This window comes from Nyctereutes procyonoides, unplaced genomic scaffold (genome assembly GCF_905146905.1).
Source record: "Nyctereutes procyonoides isolate TBG_1078 unplaced genomic scaffold, NYPRO_anot_genome, whole genome shotgun sequence".
NCBI classification, from domain to species: Eukaryota; Metazoa; Chordata; class Mammalia; order Carnivora; family Canidae; genus Nyctereutes; species Nyctereutes procyonoides.
The window spans coordinates 58,818,423-58,833,667 of NW_026575121.1; the positions used below are offsets into that span (position 1 = coordinate 58,818,423).

The 15,245-nt window shown below is 56.6% G+C and overlaps 1 protein-coding gene across 1 annotated transcript in view; it reads left to right on the forward strand.

Moving 5' to 3' along the window:
* Positions 1 to 12,446, forward strand: part of COL4A2 (collagen type IV alpha 2 chain) — a 169,740-nt gene extending 157,294 nt beyond the window's left edge. The window contains exons 38-48 of the mRNA XM_055335741.1: positions 301 to 408; positions 1,113 to 1,184; positions 1,501 to 1,626; positions 4,400 to 4,516; positions 5,292 to 5,453; positions 5,568 to 5,666; positions 5,994 to 6,140; positions 6,285 to 6,401; positions 7,618 to 7,809; positions 8,874 to 9,160; positions 11,430 to 12,446. Of these exons, the coding sequence (XP_055191716.1) occupies positions 301 to 408; positions 1,113 to 1,184; positions 1,501 to 1,626; positions 4,400 to 4,516; positions 5,292 to 5,453; positions 5,568 to 5,666; positions 5,994 to 6,140; positions 6,285 to 6,401; positions 7,618 to 7,809; positions 8,874 to 9,160; positions 11,430 to 11,687 (1,685 nt within the window). The 3' untranslated portion in view covers positions 11,688 to 12,446. The remainder of the gene's footprint in view (positions 1 to 300; positions 409 to 1,112; positions 1,185 to 1,500; positions 1,627 to 4,399; positions 4,517 to 5,291; positions 5,454 to 5,567; positions 5,667 to 5,993; positions 6,141 to 6,284; positions 6,402 to 7,617; positions 7,810 to 8,873; positions 9,161 to 11,429) is intronic.
* The last annotated feature ends 2,799 nt before the right edge of the window (positions 12,447 to 15,245 follow it).

Genomic DNA, 15,245 nt, shown 5'->3' on the forward strand with positions numbered 1-15,245 from the left:
GGTTTCTAACTCTTTTCTTGTTGCTGCCTTTGCTGTGCTTTGTGTGGGACCTGGGAACCCTGACACCAATCCTCCAGGTCTCCAGGCTCTCTCTGCACCCCTGCCTGGATGACAGCACCCGAATGGTAGAACACCAGCTGCTGTCTGTAGCAAGGCTGAGCCTGAAAGTGGGGCACATTCCCAGCTGGTCCTTTCCCACGAAGTTCCTCCTCCTCCCGGCAGGACCCGAACTGCAGGTGGCCAGGCCTCAGGGTTCCAGTCCCACTCATGGAGGCATTTGTCCCCCACCCCCACCCCCAGGCTTCCCAGGACTGACAGGGCTGCAGGGGCCACAGGGAGATCCGGGCCGGGCAGGTGTGCCTGGTGACAAAGGAGACTACGGCTGGCCAGGGATTCCAGGCTCCCCAGGTAAGAGCTGGTGCACAGATTTGCTCAGAGCCAGATGGGCCGGTGGAGGAGAGGCAGTCAGCCAGGCTGTCCTCTCTGGTCAGCGCACAGGCAGTGAGAAGGGCCAGAGGGACAGAGGCCAGCGTCCCCGTTCTGTCCGGGACTCCCGGCTGCCACTGAGCCAGGGCTGGTAGAGATGGGGCCGGGGTACTGCCCGGCCTGGATGGGCCTTGGTCAGGGGACAGGCACCTGGAAGCTGTCCTGCTCAGAACTAAGGGGGCCCATCCCAGCCCACACTCACTGCCGCATCGGAGGGAGAGTCGCTGCCTGCCTCCCGGGTGCTACTTTAGAAATGTTTGTCCTGGGGAATCTGGAGGGACTAAAATAGTGACTGCCACAGCGTCGTTGCAGAGCACAGTTCTTACAAAGCACCTGTACGTAGTGACTTCGGCATCAGGAGGAAAGACACCACTGCCAGCTCCCCCACAGCTCTAAGGAGCCTTCAACACGGTTCCATGAGAACGGTCTTTTGTGAGCTGCTTCTCCTGGATGATGCAGACAGGATTCGTTTATAAGTCACACTGTGCGGAAGTGCTTCCTGTTTGCCGGGCTCTTGAGTAAAGTGGACAGGTGGCCGTATAATAGCAAACAAGAACAGGTCAAACTGATTTAAAAGCCGCTTTGCTCTCCAATGCATGGAATAACCATGAGTGAAATCCACACAGGCTTTCCCGGCATCCGAGGCATCAGCGGATTACACGGTTTGCCAGGCACCAAAGGCCTTCCTGGATCCCCAGGTACCTGGCACGCCCCGGCCATGTGGCCACACCCACCAATGGGGGAGGGGGTGCTGGGGGCATCCCAGAGTTGTGTGGTCATCCCCAAGGCCACGTGGACTGGGTCCCCCCCACCCAGTGGTTCTGCAGACAGTGGAGGGTTCGGCCAAGATGCGATCTGGGACACTGAAGCCACTTGGCTAGCCGAAATCTCCACAGCTGAGTTCCGGCTCTGTTCCCGAGTCCCACTGCACAGCGTGGCCGTCCTTCTGCTTCTGAAGACCAGCCTGGCGTGGGTGAGGATGCTAACATCCCTGCTGTGCGGCCCCTGCCACAGGTGCGGACATCCACGGAAACCCTGGCTTCCCTGGTCCTGCTGGGGACAGGGGCGACCCCGGAGAGGCCAACATCCACCCAGGACCCATCGGGGCCCCAGGACAGAAAGGGGAGCGAGGCGATCCAGGTGAGGCTATGCACTGCCCAGTGGCAGCACTGCACAACCAGACCCGGGATGTCCATGAGTCCGAGAGATGAGCATGTAGTGGATCCTGGCAGCACTGGTTGCTCTGCAAAACTTCTCAGCCAGCCCCCCACCATCATACTCTGTTATGACCCATCGGGGTTGTTACTGACCACCTCTCCTGTGGTCAGGAAAGCTCCCAGGCCCTAGGGACCACTGTCCATCTCCACTATGCCCCCGCAGCACCTGGCATGGCGGTTACCAATAACAAGCACTTAGTATTGGATGACGAGTCCATACAAACCCTACAATCACTCAGCTGAGTCCCGGGGAGGCCTGGGATGTGGTAGGAGCAAACCAGGGAAAGGTGGTCTCACCTACTGAGGAGACCCACACCCCCAGCCCACCCCACCCACCAGCACACATGCTCAAGCCTAAACCGAGATGGGAAACATTTCCACATAAAACTATAATCAATATATAGGAGTGGAGTATGTGTGGAAAGCATTGTAGTTTCACTGAGTGTACCGCACCAGGTTCTGCTTTCTGATGATCCTGCCCCCACCATGCCCAACTCATCCAGTCACTGTGCCCACAATGGCAGCCTTGCACCAGAGGCTGGCTGTGCCACGGCACGTGGGCACAGGCCTGTCACACATTGGGCTTCTGGGCACTGGGGCCTGGGTGCAAGTGCTCAGGTCAAAATACCCTCCTAAGCTAGAGCCCAGGGACCCCACAAAGAAGCCAGTACCCAAGGAGGCCAGTGACTTGATCCCCCATGGTGGCAGTGGGTGACCCAAGGCTCACAGACCATATCATCTGATTCTCCAAGATCTGTCACCTTCTCTTTCCCCTTTCAGATAGCTGGAAACTCCAGAATTCCCTGGTATTGGAGCCCCATGTCATTGATCTGAGGCAGGAGAATGAGCAGAGGTGCAGCCAGCTGGGGTCTCACTGTGAGCCCTGAGTGGCTACAAGGTGTTCACACAGCCCCAGTCAGGGCCATCCCCACTCAGGGGTGAGGATCTAGGGTCAGTCCACCAGCATGTCCCCACTCATTGCCCATGAGTGGTGCTGAACAGCCCTCATCAGACCTTCATTAGTCAGGGGGTTTATTTCAGTACTGAGGAAGATCTGTGGGGGCCACAGAGAGAATGGGCTTGTTTGGATCCTGATTCCAGCACACTGAACCTGAGTCAGTGTCTCAACCATGCGGTTGGTCCCTTGCATTGTCAGGGGAATGTGGCCAATCTGGATCCTGTAACTCAGGAGTTTTTGCCACCGACACTCACAATCTGTTTGAGTTACTTTGTGACAATAGCTAGATGCAGCTCAGTTGGTGTCATTTCCGATCAAACTAGAGACGGCAGCTGGCCAATCCCCACAGGCCTGGTGAATCCACCTGCTTGTTGCCTGTAAGTAGCAGGGCAAAGACCACACCTTTCTAAATGTTTCTCTTGGTGTGTTCTTCGTACACTCAGAAGCACACACCATGACAGGTATGAGGATCCCCTGGGGTTGCCGAGGAGCCCGGGTCAGTCAGGAGGCTGCAGGGGGCGCACAGGAGGTGACTCTTAGTCTTAGGTCACCCGTGTGTGCCCCGTGCTGCCCATTCACTCCTTCCCCTGGAGCAGAGACCGCTGTCCCAGGACGATAGGGTATCCTGGCTGTGGGCAGTGTCCTTGTACTGACCTCAGGCCTCCACACTCCAGAGAACAAGCACTAGTCTGGCAGTCAGGACAGAAACCAGCCCCTGCTCCTGACATTCAGCTTGCCCACCTAGCACGTCATGTTGGCTGAAGCTCAGGGGGGAGCAGGTAGGGAATGCCCTCTAGGGTCTGTGTGTGGGCACTGCCCGAGGAGCCAGCCTTTGACTCGGACCCGGGCCAGTCCTGTCGCCTCCCATGCACACCAAGTTCTCGGATACTGAGCCAGTGTGTCTAGCAGTTCCGGTGAGCCCCTGGTCACATTCTCATCAATCGATCAATTGTAACTTGGCTTTTTGTGTGTTTCTGTCTAAAGACACCATATTTAGTATCTCTTGTTGGTACATTAACGTGGAACTCATCGGCTCTGTATCTTGCCTGAAGGAAGCCTATCTAACACATTTTCTCTGACAGTATGCCACTGCGCCTCTGAGTTCGGGAATGCCAGACAGCACCTCAGCATGGTGTGCAGGAGGCAATATAAACAGTGAACTCACCAATAAAAAGCACAGAAATGTAAAAAAAAAAGGGGGGGGTGGGGAGGAGGCACTAAACAGACACAGAAAGGACCCCTGTTGACACCCTGAGCTGAAACGGGGCCCTCAGTGGGGACTCCAGGAATCCGCCCCCTCTGCCTGTCCAGTGTGCTGCTAGTATTGATTTAGGGTCACCAGCAGATCATAGTGGGTAGGCGAATTGGCAAGTACAGGCTCTATGAGCAGGAAGGACCCACCGTAGAGCTGGGACCCAAGCCACCAAAGGGCAGCTGCAAGGAGTATTGAAAGCATCAGTGTGCTTGTCCTGCCAAGACAAGAACCTCCTGTCCAACACAAGTGCTCACAAGCAACAGAGCCAACCTCAGGGGGCCAGGTGCCGTCCACAAGTACCGTAGCCACATGGCCTGAGCCAGATGCATGGCACCCCCGGACGTTCCCTGGCCTCAGGCATCTCCCATCGCTGCCTCTCCTTGGTGGCTCTGCTCCTGGACAGGAAGCGGCATAGAAGGGAAACCATAGATCAAAAAGTTGGATGCCGATCCTAAACCTGACTTCTTCTGTTTCCATCCTAAGGGGGACGAGGCCCAATTGGGAGTCCAGGACTTCAAGGCTTCCCAGGCATCACTCCCCCTTCCAACGCGTCTGGGTTACCTGGTGACAAAGGGGCACCAGGGATATTTGGCCTGGAAGGTAAGTAGGATTCACATTACTGTGCATTGGAATCTCTGGGGGCAGGAGCTGGCAGTGACGAGGTTCCTTTGGGGATGAAACAGACTTTCGTTTCCACCTCAAGGACACTGCAAAGTAACATAAGCCACACATGAAAGGACGAGCACTGTGTGATGTCCCTGGTACAAGGTCCTGAGAGCGCTCAAATCCACAGACAAGGGAGAAAAGGGGTCCAGGGACTGGGGAGGCAGTGCAGTCATGACCAATGCAGACAGAGCTGCAGTGTGGGAAGACAAGAAAGCTCTGAGGTGCACGGTGGTGACAGCCACTCAACACTATGGATGGACTTAGCACCCCTGAAACCACACACTTAGAAACGGTTAAAACAAGAGGCACCTGGGTGGTTCAGTTGGTTAAGCACCTGCCTTCAGCTGGGGTCGTGATCCTGACCGAGCCCCGACTGAGCCCCATGTCGCGTCAGGCACACTGCTCGGCGGGGCGGGGAGACTGCTTCTCCCTCTGCCTGCTGCTCCCCCTGCTTGTGCAAGTGCATGAGCTCTCTCTCTCTCTCAAATAAATAAAATCTAAAAAAAAAAAAATTTAATGGTTAAAATGGTAAGTTTTAGCTTAGGTATATTTTGCCACAACATGAAAAAAGCCGTCCAGCATTAGACCTGCCAAAGACTCCCCCCAAACAGGCAACTTTTGTCTGGCCCCCTGAGCACATCCTGGCACCGTGTGGCCCTGCCCGCCCCTTCCTCCCGTGTAACATCGTCCTTGTGATGCACATCGACAGGTTATCGTGGGCCCCCGGGACCACCTGGGCCTGCTGCTCTTCCTGGAAGCAAAGGAGATGAGGGGAACCCAGGAGCTCCAGGAACCCCCGGGACTAAAGGATGGGGCGGGGACCCTGGGCCCCAGGGCCGGCCTGGTGTGTTCGGTCTCCCCGGAGAAAAAGGTAATGGTGCCCCGGAGGGCTCCTCTTGTCGGGGAGGCTGGCAGCTCCAGTCAGAGATGGCTGGAGCCCCCTCACCAAGACAGGCGAGGCCTCCACATCCTGCTTGTCTTGAAGGGCCCAGAGGTGAGCCCGGATTCATGGGCAACACAGGAGCCACCGGGAGTGTGGGCGACCGAGGCCCCAAGGGACCCAAGGGAGACCGAGGACTCCCAGGTAAGTGGCTGCTCGCACACCTGCAGAACCACGTCAGGCAGGCTGCCAGCCTTGGACAGTCCCTGCGCCTCCAGGCCTGGGGACCCCTCTCTGGGTGCCGTTTCTCATGGAGACCTGCCAGCACCCCCACTGGGACATGCTGAATGACACTAACTGTCAAAAGGGCTGAACAACATCTCCAGTAAGTTATTATCCATCTTGTCTCGAGAGCAAGACAGGTCTGGGAAGCTCATGATGGGTGTCAGCAGATAGAAAAATTGAACACAGGTCAGAGCAAGAAAACCGAGGGATTCTTCTTTTCAACTGGGCTTTCATTTCCCTTTCCAGGTGCCCCTGGCTCTGTGGGATCCCCCGGGATCGCAGGAATCCCCCAGAAGATTACCATCCAGCCAGGGCCAGTGGGTCCACAGGGAAGGAGAGGCCCTCCGGGAATGCAGGGAGAGATGGGACCACAGGGACCGCCGGGGGATCCAGGTAGGAGCAAAGCCTCCTTCTCCTGTTTGCTTTCTTTTCACTGGTTTTCTTGCTGAAAACGCTTTGTTGAGCAGCAGTGACACTGAGCATTGTCACTAGTCAATGACAATGCTAGTCACGCTCGCTCATTTCTCGGCTCTGCAGGTTTCCGTGGGGCTCCAGGAAAGGCAGGGCCCCAGGGCAGAGGTGGTGTGTCTGCTGTTCCCGGATTCCGAGGAGACCAGGGGCCTATGGGACACCAGGGGCCAGTGGGCCAGGAAGGTGAGTGTTTAACGGCAAATGGGGACAGAAGGCAAGGTGGCTTTTCTGGGTCCACTGAGGGACTGACAGATGGATTGTGGTCCTTGGGGAGGGAAGCACACACACCAAGGTGAGCAAAGATGAAAGGCTGCCCTCCCTCCAGCCTTGGGGCTGGGTGCGCTTCTAACACCTGCACCTGACTAGAGCACCTGTGCCCGGCCAGAGCACCTGTGCCCTGCAAGAGCACCTGCACACACCTGGCACAGTGTCCCCAAGCCGGCCGGCTCCCTTCCTTCCTCTGACACATCTGCAGGTACCTCAGAGAAGGAAGCAATTAACAGACTTTGAGAAAGAGGATTTGTAAAAATCTTGATGGTCTCAGACGATGAGCTGAAAAAAAACAATTACGTTAGCAGGAGCCATTGTAAAGTCTCGTATTACTGATTTCTTGAAATCACTTGGACATGTGCAGGATGAACAGGATAGGCAGGAAATACTAGCAATTTGTGCAAAGAGAAATAGATTTGTTTTAATCCCCCTGAGCACACAAGGAGCAGGAGGGGAGCAGCCATGTGACAAGTTAAAGGGCTGCACAGTGTCCCGGTCATGGGGATGAGAAATCTGCTGTCCTCCCAACAGACTGACCCATGGTCTGGAGGTTAGGGGTTACCTGGGGGATGCACAGTCACGGACACACAGGGACAGAGGGGAGTCATCCAGGCCGGGAGACCCAGGCAACAGTGTGGAGGGGACATCCCATGAGGAAGTGATGACAAGTGAAAGTGTCCTGGGAGGGAAGGGGTAGGGAGAGGCGGGATCAACCAGGACAGTGGATTCCCAGTGATTGATGGGTCATGTTGCTGGAAGTAGACTGGGCATCCTGCTGTGCTCTGGGGGCAGAATCACCCCTGGGCAGGCGTCATGGGAGGCAGGTTTCTGTCCCAGAAATGACCCATGTGTGCGATGAGCTCCCTGTCCCCGAGAGATCTAGCAGAGGAGGCCCATGTGTTGGGTGGGCCCTGGACTGCAGTCCTCTGGGCTTTCCCAACTCTGAGTGTCAGGAAGATCGGGTACCGCCCAGGAGGCTGTTGGTCTGCCAGGTGCAGAGCCCGCGAAGGCCAGGCTTCGGGAAGAAAGCAGGCAGGGGCAGCAAGAGCTGAGTGATGTCAGCCCCACGCTGTGGGCTGAGGTCCACGCAGCAGCAGCTGCAAGGTGACCACTTTCTCTCGGGTTCTAGGGGAGCCGGGCCGCCCAGGGACCCCCGGGCTGCCGGGCATGCCCGGCCGCAGTGTCAGCATCGGCTACCTCCTGGTGAAGCACAGTCAGACGGATCAGGAACCCATGTGCCCCGTGGGCATGAACAAGCTCTGGAGTGGATACAGCCTGCTGTACTTCGAAGGCCAGGAGAAAGCCCACAACCAGGACCTGGGTAGGTAGGACCTGCGGAGCCAGGCCAGCTCAGCTCCCGGGCTGCTGCTGACTGAGGGCCCCGGGCCTGTCCACATCCTGGTGCTTCAGAATAGATTAAAGCGGCCTGTGAAAGCCCTCAGCCTCGGGTCAGGACCCCAGAGACTGCCTTCTCACCTGGCAGCGGCCTCCACAAGCTCAGGAGGCCCCTCGGGTGGCGGCCACGCTCCCTCCGAATGCAGGCTAGGGCCGGGAGGGCCTGGGCGCCACACAGACGCCCCAGGAAAGCGCATACAGACATATACACATAGACATTGAAGGAAGCCTGGGTGCCAGGAGGAATTAAAATGGCTTTAAATACACAGAAGAAATGTAGCAAGCACACACTGAAAGCAGGGGTGTGCAGGGTGGGTGCCTTCGTCGTGACGTCCGTGGTGGGGAATCCGTCAGGCCGAACCCTGATGGTGCACGATCCCATCAATGTGGTCGACTTCCAAAATCAGTCTAACAGGAACGATTAGCAAAGGCCAACAAGGACGGGACCAACCCTGCAGCGGTGGGAACGGCGTGGGGGCAAGCCCCGGGGCTGGGCAGGCTTCCTGCAGGGGCCCTGCACAGAGTCCCTGGGCTCTGGACTCCAGCTCTGGACCTGCCACGAGATAAAATCGACCTTTGTGCCAGGAGCAGTGGAGTCATCTGGGGTGGGCACAGCCAGCGCTCCTTCTGGGAGAGCCTCTCAGGATGTGGTAGGCCAGGCCCTCTCTGGGATCCCATTAGGGATCTTGGAGCTGGTGCTTGCAGAGCCCCTGACACTGGCCCCAGACAGGGTGCAAATTCATGAAGACCCCACTCCCCCTGCTGACCCAGCCTTGTGGAAAGGGCTATGTGAGAACTTCTAGAAGGGCAGGGCTGAAATACCCCAGTGCTGTCCTCTGAAACATGGAACTGGAAAGCCTGGCTCAGTCCCCCGTGCAGGTCTGAGCCCAGCAGGCAGCTGCTGGACGACCCCCTGACATGGGGCCTCGGGGCTTTGCCAGGCCTCTGGGAAATCTTCCCGGCATGCTCAGTGGTGACCCTTTTCCACAGGGCTGGCGGGCTCCTGCCTGGCTCGGTTCAGCACCATGCCCTTCTTGTACTGCAACCCTGGTGATGTGTGCTACTATGCCAGCCGGAACGACAAGTCCTACTGGCTGTCCACCACTGCCCCGCTGCCCATGATGCCGGTGGCCGAGGATGACATCAAGCCCTACATTAGCCGCTGTTCCGTGTGCGAGGCCCCAGCCGTCGCCATTGCAGTCCACAGTCAAGATGTCTCCATCCCCCACTGCCCAGCTGGATGGCGGAGTCTCTGGATTGGATATTCCTTCCTCATGGTACGTGGTACTTGCCCTCTTTCTCTCTGAGCATAGAACTGAGGAAAAATCTAGTTCCTCTCCCCAACCACACCCTGCCTGGGGAAGAATGAACAGCTAGCTGCCTTTGTGAGAATAATCAGACAGGGCAGTTGTTCGGGTTGTGCACTACACAAGGGCATCTGGCCCAGGGGATGAGAGCTGGAATACAGCCTGCACTTTTGCCTGCACTTTGCTAACTGAGCCATGTTAGGCATGGGGTGACCCCACCCAGAAGAGGCCCATTAATTTGCCACCAGACCTTTGTGCATTGGGTAATTGGGATAAACTTGGTTGCCAAACAGCAACCCTAAAGTTTTCCTGCTTCCTCCGTCACTGTAGGGAGACAGGAAAGTCCAGCAGAGATGATGGGTCTTCTGCTGCATTTATAATTATTATAACTGTCATAACTCCAACATTGACTAGATGCCCAACATGTTAAATATTTCATGTAGTATATAAATAACATAACATATAAATTATAGGAAGAGATAAGTAAGTAGTGTATCTTAATATTTTTAGAGGTATTAGTGCTGCAATCATTTGAGGCAACAGAATCCTAAGTTCTGTGCCAAGGCAGGCACACTGTGTACTTCTCAGGAAGCTGACCCTGTAAGGTGACTTCTGAGGACAGACACATGGTTGCACATGGCCATCAGGGTGCTTCTGTGGTCCCTCTTCTCTCGTAACTTCCACTGGAAATTCAAAAATAAAACTGAGCTGCTCCCTTGCAAAGGGAGTGATTTGACTATGTCCCAAAATGAGGGAGGCGGTCCTTCTCTTGTGAGTAGTACATCTCCCTCTGTGTCCGTGGACAAGTACGCAGGACGCTGTCCAGCTTCTGGGCACTGGGCGTCTGCCAAAGGCAGGGTGATGTGGGGAGCCAGGGCTTAGGGCCACCGGGCTGCACCCACGCCGGGTCTCAGAGCCACAGAAACGCCTACTGGCTTGGACAGTGGGCCAGCGAGCAAGGCCCTGCCCCCTCCATGTGCCCCGTCGGCCTGTCTAGGAGGCTGGCCCAAACCCCAAGACTGGCGAGTGTCTGGTCTGCACATGACGACCCCTCTCGTCCATCCCTGTCGGCAGCAAGAAAACCATCATGCCTCACCTCTGTCATTTCTCGTGAAGCCTCTCTGGTGGCAGCTCTAAGGCTAAGGCCTTTGGTGTAGTTTTTCCTTTGTGATTCAGACTATGAGGTGCTTCCCACTGGGCGCTGACCCCCACCCAACAGCTCTCTCCTGCTTGTCCACTCCCAGCGTGGCCTCAGCACCTTTACACCAAGCGGGTCCCGAGGCACCTGCTTACACCAAACCGAGTGTGGTGGCTCTGGGCTGGGGAGGCTCCTGTGTTCTGTGTGAGCAGAAGACTTCAAAGCTGGTGTCTGTGCCTGTGGTTTTGTGTAGAGAGGCTAACCTGGCTTCCCTGCCTCGTTCTTCGCACACACCGTAGCTGAGCCCACTCCCGTGGCACAACCACAGCCTGCTCCTCCAAGCCAAACGGCACGTTTCTGCCTGAGATCTGGGACCCAGGGCCTCCCCGGGCCCTAACAGGAGCTACAACATAAATGAGACTGACACAGGCCCACGCCCTGGGAGTAGCCACAGGATCATCTCCAGTGACTAGTTGCTCGATTAGCAGCCCTCCGATGGAAACAGTAATTGACCCACAAGTTACATGTGGGTCATAGACAAACCAGCAAGTAAAGACATTCTAGACCACCCCACCGCCTCTTCATAAGCACAGGAGGGGAGGGGCTGGAGGGGCCACCTTCTCTGGTCCTGACCTTTACCTTACCAAACCTCACATTGCTGACCCACACGTCGACTTTATTTATCCTTTAAAAAAGGTTCACGTTTTGGTGTCTCTCCTGCCAGGCAAATTCATTCTTTAAGTGGGTCATTCGGGCGGGAGACAGTATTTTTCCCAGGTGAAGTCAGCCACACCCACCGGGGATCCCCTGCTTCTGCTGTTGTTCTGGTTGTCGCTGAACCACACATCACAGACATCGGCGCAGGTCCCTGGACCCGCACCTGCAGCATGCCCGTGCCCAAGGCTGCCCTCTGCGGGCCTGCCCTGCTTCAGTTAGCCAAGCCCCAAGCGTTAAAGAGCGTGTTGCAGGCATCGTGTGTTGGCAAGGATAGATGCTCTGGGTCAGATGTTCAGTTAGGGGAAAAGCGCATCCAAGCCGCTGGCCCCGGGCTGTCCCTGGAGGGTGCACTCACGGCCCTGCCCTGTCTCCCTCTCTGCACAGCACACAGCAGCCGGCGATGAAGGTGGTGGCCAGTCGCTGGTGTCGCCGGGCAGCTGTCTGGAGGACTTCCGTGCCACACCCTTCATCGAGTGCAATGGAGGCCGTGGCACTTGCCACTACTACGCCAACAAGTACAGCTTTTGGCTCACCACCATCCCCGAGCAGAGCTTCCAGGGCTCGCCCTCCGCCGACACCCTCAAGGCGGGGCTCATCCGGACGCACATCAGCCGCTGCCAGGTGTGCATGAAGAACCTGTGAGGGGATGCGCTTCCCTCTAGGTCCACACTCAGCCGGGGGGGGGCCACTTTGGTGCTTACTCTTAACTTATTACCTCAGAGGACGCCCCCAAGACGGATCTCACTTCTCTCTTTCAACACCAAATGGAAAGGCTACCAAAGGAACTCCGCGCCAGCACTTACACCAAATAGCCCCTGGTCCTCCACAGGCGCTGGCCCTGTCCGTCTGCAGGGAACTGCGACGCCCCAGCACCCTACAGCCATACTAGACTATCGTGCACTAGACGTAGCTAACCTCCTAATCTGTACCCGAACAGTCACTGTGCTTCGAGCGCCGCAGACCCTGCACAGTGAGCTTAATGGGGCGGTGTGGATAACAGAAGCCACGCAGCCCAGGGTGCTGGACTCACGTGGCAGTCCCCATGGGCGGGTCTCCCGGCTTCTGTGCTGGCAGCTCTGTTCTCTCCCTGAGACCACTGATCAAGAATTTTCATCCCCTCAGGAAAGCCAGGCGTGCCTGCCTTTTATTTTAAAAGCTTTTGATCATCCCACACGAGCTCTCTTTCCCCCGTGTCCTTGCAGACCATCGGGTTTGGCCAAAAGTGTAGAAGCAGAGACCTTTTCAGCTTCTGTTGTCAGCCACGCCTTTGGCGGCCACCTTGTAGGGTCCCCGGCCCCAGGTGGCCCGGGGATCCGCCCTCCGTTCTCGGTGACTCATACGCCTATGCCTTATCTAACCTCTGTAATGACCACAGAATAAAAGTTGGTTTTGAGCTTTTTATACCCTAAGTTATGGGCTGTCTTCATTCATGTCTGTAGAGTGCCGTTTGTTGGCACGAACCCCAGGGGCTGCCTCTGGGGCCACGCACCAGCCCTGGCTGAGCTCGCCCCCCCCCCCCGGGCATGAGCCCAGGTCTACGGGCGCTGCCATCCTCTTCTCAGGGAGCCGCGTTCGTTCACAGAGGACACCCCAGCGACCGCCCCTGGAAGCTGGGAGACCAGGCCCTTCGCCCACATGCTTCAGAGTCAGTCAGTTCTGACCTCACAGCCCAGATCAGATCTCTGTATTTCTGAAAAACACGTTTCTGGCTTGAGTTTCTCTGGAACCTGGCTGATCTCGGGGAGCCCAGCTCAATTTATCTTTACCCTTTACTATTCAATCTCACGTTAACCTTTTCTAAGAACAGTTCTCATGTAACTAAATAAGTATTTGCCTAATAATGTCGTTGGAAAGGTCCCAGCAACCACTTTGACTTGCATTCCCCCAGAAGCTGACCAGGACAGGACTCTCACAGGACGGTTACTTGGGGAAGTGAGTCCCAATCAGAGAGCGGAGGGGGTCCGGCAGAGTGAGCCCAGGAAGGAGGACGCTTTCCTAAGGGGGTGACCACCCGGGCAGCTGGGGGCTCTGTGCTGTGGAAACCCACGGAGGGAGGCCACACTCTGCGTGTGCAGCCAAGGGCAGAACAGGGACTGCTCCCTCCACCAGCTCTTGCCCTGGTGGTCAGGGGTTGCCTGCTACCATCACTTCCCTTGTGCTCCTAGGCGTGTGGTGGCCGAGCAGCATCCCGGGTGCAGGTAGTAGAGAGGCAGCAAAGCTGATGTAAGGTGCCGTGGGTTACACCTGTACGCAGATGGTTTCCATAGCAACAGCCACAGCACCCCCGTGGGAGGCAAGGCTGTGGGGCCAGGGCTTGAAAGATGCCCAGCACAGCGCCAACCACCCCCCGCCCCACGAAACTCATGGAGGCAGCTATTTATTTTGGACTCTACTTCCTACGATCAAGGGGCAGCCTTGAATGTGTCCCAGTCCTGAAGATTGCAGCTTGACTTGGTTTAGGTGTGATGCCATGAAGGACGAGGCCATGGGGACCCACATCCTCCTTAGCAGGACATACTCCCCAGTGGCCTCTGATACCCTCCCCATCTGCAGACTGACTCTTGCGAGGGGTGGGGGGGCAGTTGCAGAACACAGGCCAATTCACAGGAGCCTTTTGCCTCCCTTCCATAGCTCAAGTTCAAGAGCAAAGGGCAGCTGGGGTGGAGGCCAGCTCCAAAGGTGTGGGTTGTGTGATGGCATGAACTCGCCCTGATTGCAGCTATTCCCAAAGGCCACCAGAACACAGGGACCAGAGTCCAGCCTCTCCGTGGTGGGAGTGGGGAGGGGGGAAGGGGACCCATGCTCTACCTGGAGCCAACTTAGGAGAAGGGGATTCTTGCATCCAGATTATGGGGACTCTGTGTGGGGGTCTCCCTGCACCTCCCTCCCACCCCAAGGCACAGGACTCCTGCCCCACACAGAGGTGTGAATGCACCAGTGAGGCCGCCAGAGGGCAAGGCCAAGAGAAGGGTGGGAAGTGGGCCCCGACCCGCCACCCCCCCCCCAGCATGACGGTGGCCCTTCCCCAGGCCATCCCACCCAGGTGGTCAGCCCCCAGGCACTGCCTCTAGGCTTCCAGGACTTTCCAGTGCAAACCACCAGATGGGGGACATGCAGGGTGCTCCTCTTGTCATGGGCAGCAGGTGAACAAACCAACCCTAAAAGGGAGAACACAACAGCACCCTAAACAAATCAGGTGAAGCAAAGTTGAGTTTGTAGGGAGACCCGGTGCTGGAAGTGGAGGGGCCACTAGGCACCCGTGTGAGCTTTTCCTGGCACAGCGGCAGCTCTGTTTAAACCAAGTTCAGAAATGACAAAGTTGTCGGGACCCCTGGGTGGCTCAGTGGTTGAGCATCTGCCTTCAGTTCAGGTCATGATCCTAGGGTCCTGGGATCGAATCCCTCATCGGGCTCCCCACAGGGAGCCTGCTTCTCCCTCTGCCTGTGTCTCTGCCTCTCTCGGTGTCTCTCATGAATAAATAAAATCTTAAAAAAAAAGGGGGGGGGCAGCCCCAGTGGCTCAGCAGTTTAGCACTGCCTTTGGCCCAGGGCATGATCCTGGAGACCCAGGATCGAGTCCCACGTCGGGCTCCCTGCATGGAGCCTGCTTCTCCCTCTGCCTGTGTCTCTGCCTCTCTCTCTCTCTCTCTATCTCTCTCTCTCTCTGTGTGTGTGTGTGTGTGTGTGTGTGCCTCTCATGAATAAATAAAATCTTTTAAAAAAAAGAGAGAGAGACAAAGTTGTACTTTAAAAAAACCAGCCTAGCAGCCTGTGAAGTGGGGGAAATAGAGATCCCAACACACAGATTACAACATTCCCAGCCCAAAGCATCCCTGCTGTCCGCTGCTGCCCAGCACGGTGGGATGTTGTTGGGAAAGAGGCTTCCGTCTGTGCGAGGACACAGTGGAGCCAGGGGTGAAAACCTGCAGTGGTGGCTCTGAGATCAGGCACAGCAGGTTGGCAGGTGGGTTAGCAGGCTGTCCGTGGCCTCCCCATCCCCGCAAAGGGCCACATTTGTACAAAGGAAAAGAGGGACCATTCGAGGTCACCAGCTAAAATCTACATCCAGCAAAGAAATCCCATGTCCATCGGCTGGCTCACCCACCCAACCAACCTGACCTTCCTAAGTGCTGACCTGGCTCCCTTGGTGCAAACCGCACCCACACAGAGCAGGAACCTGCAACAAGGCTCAGACCTCAAA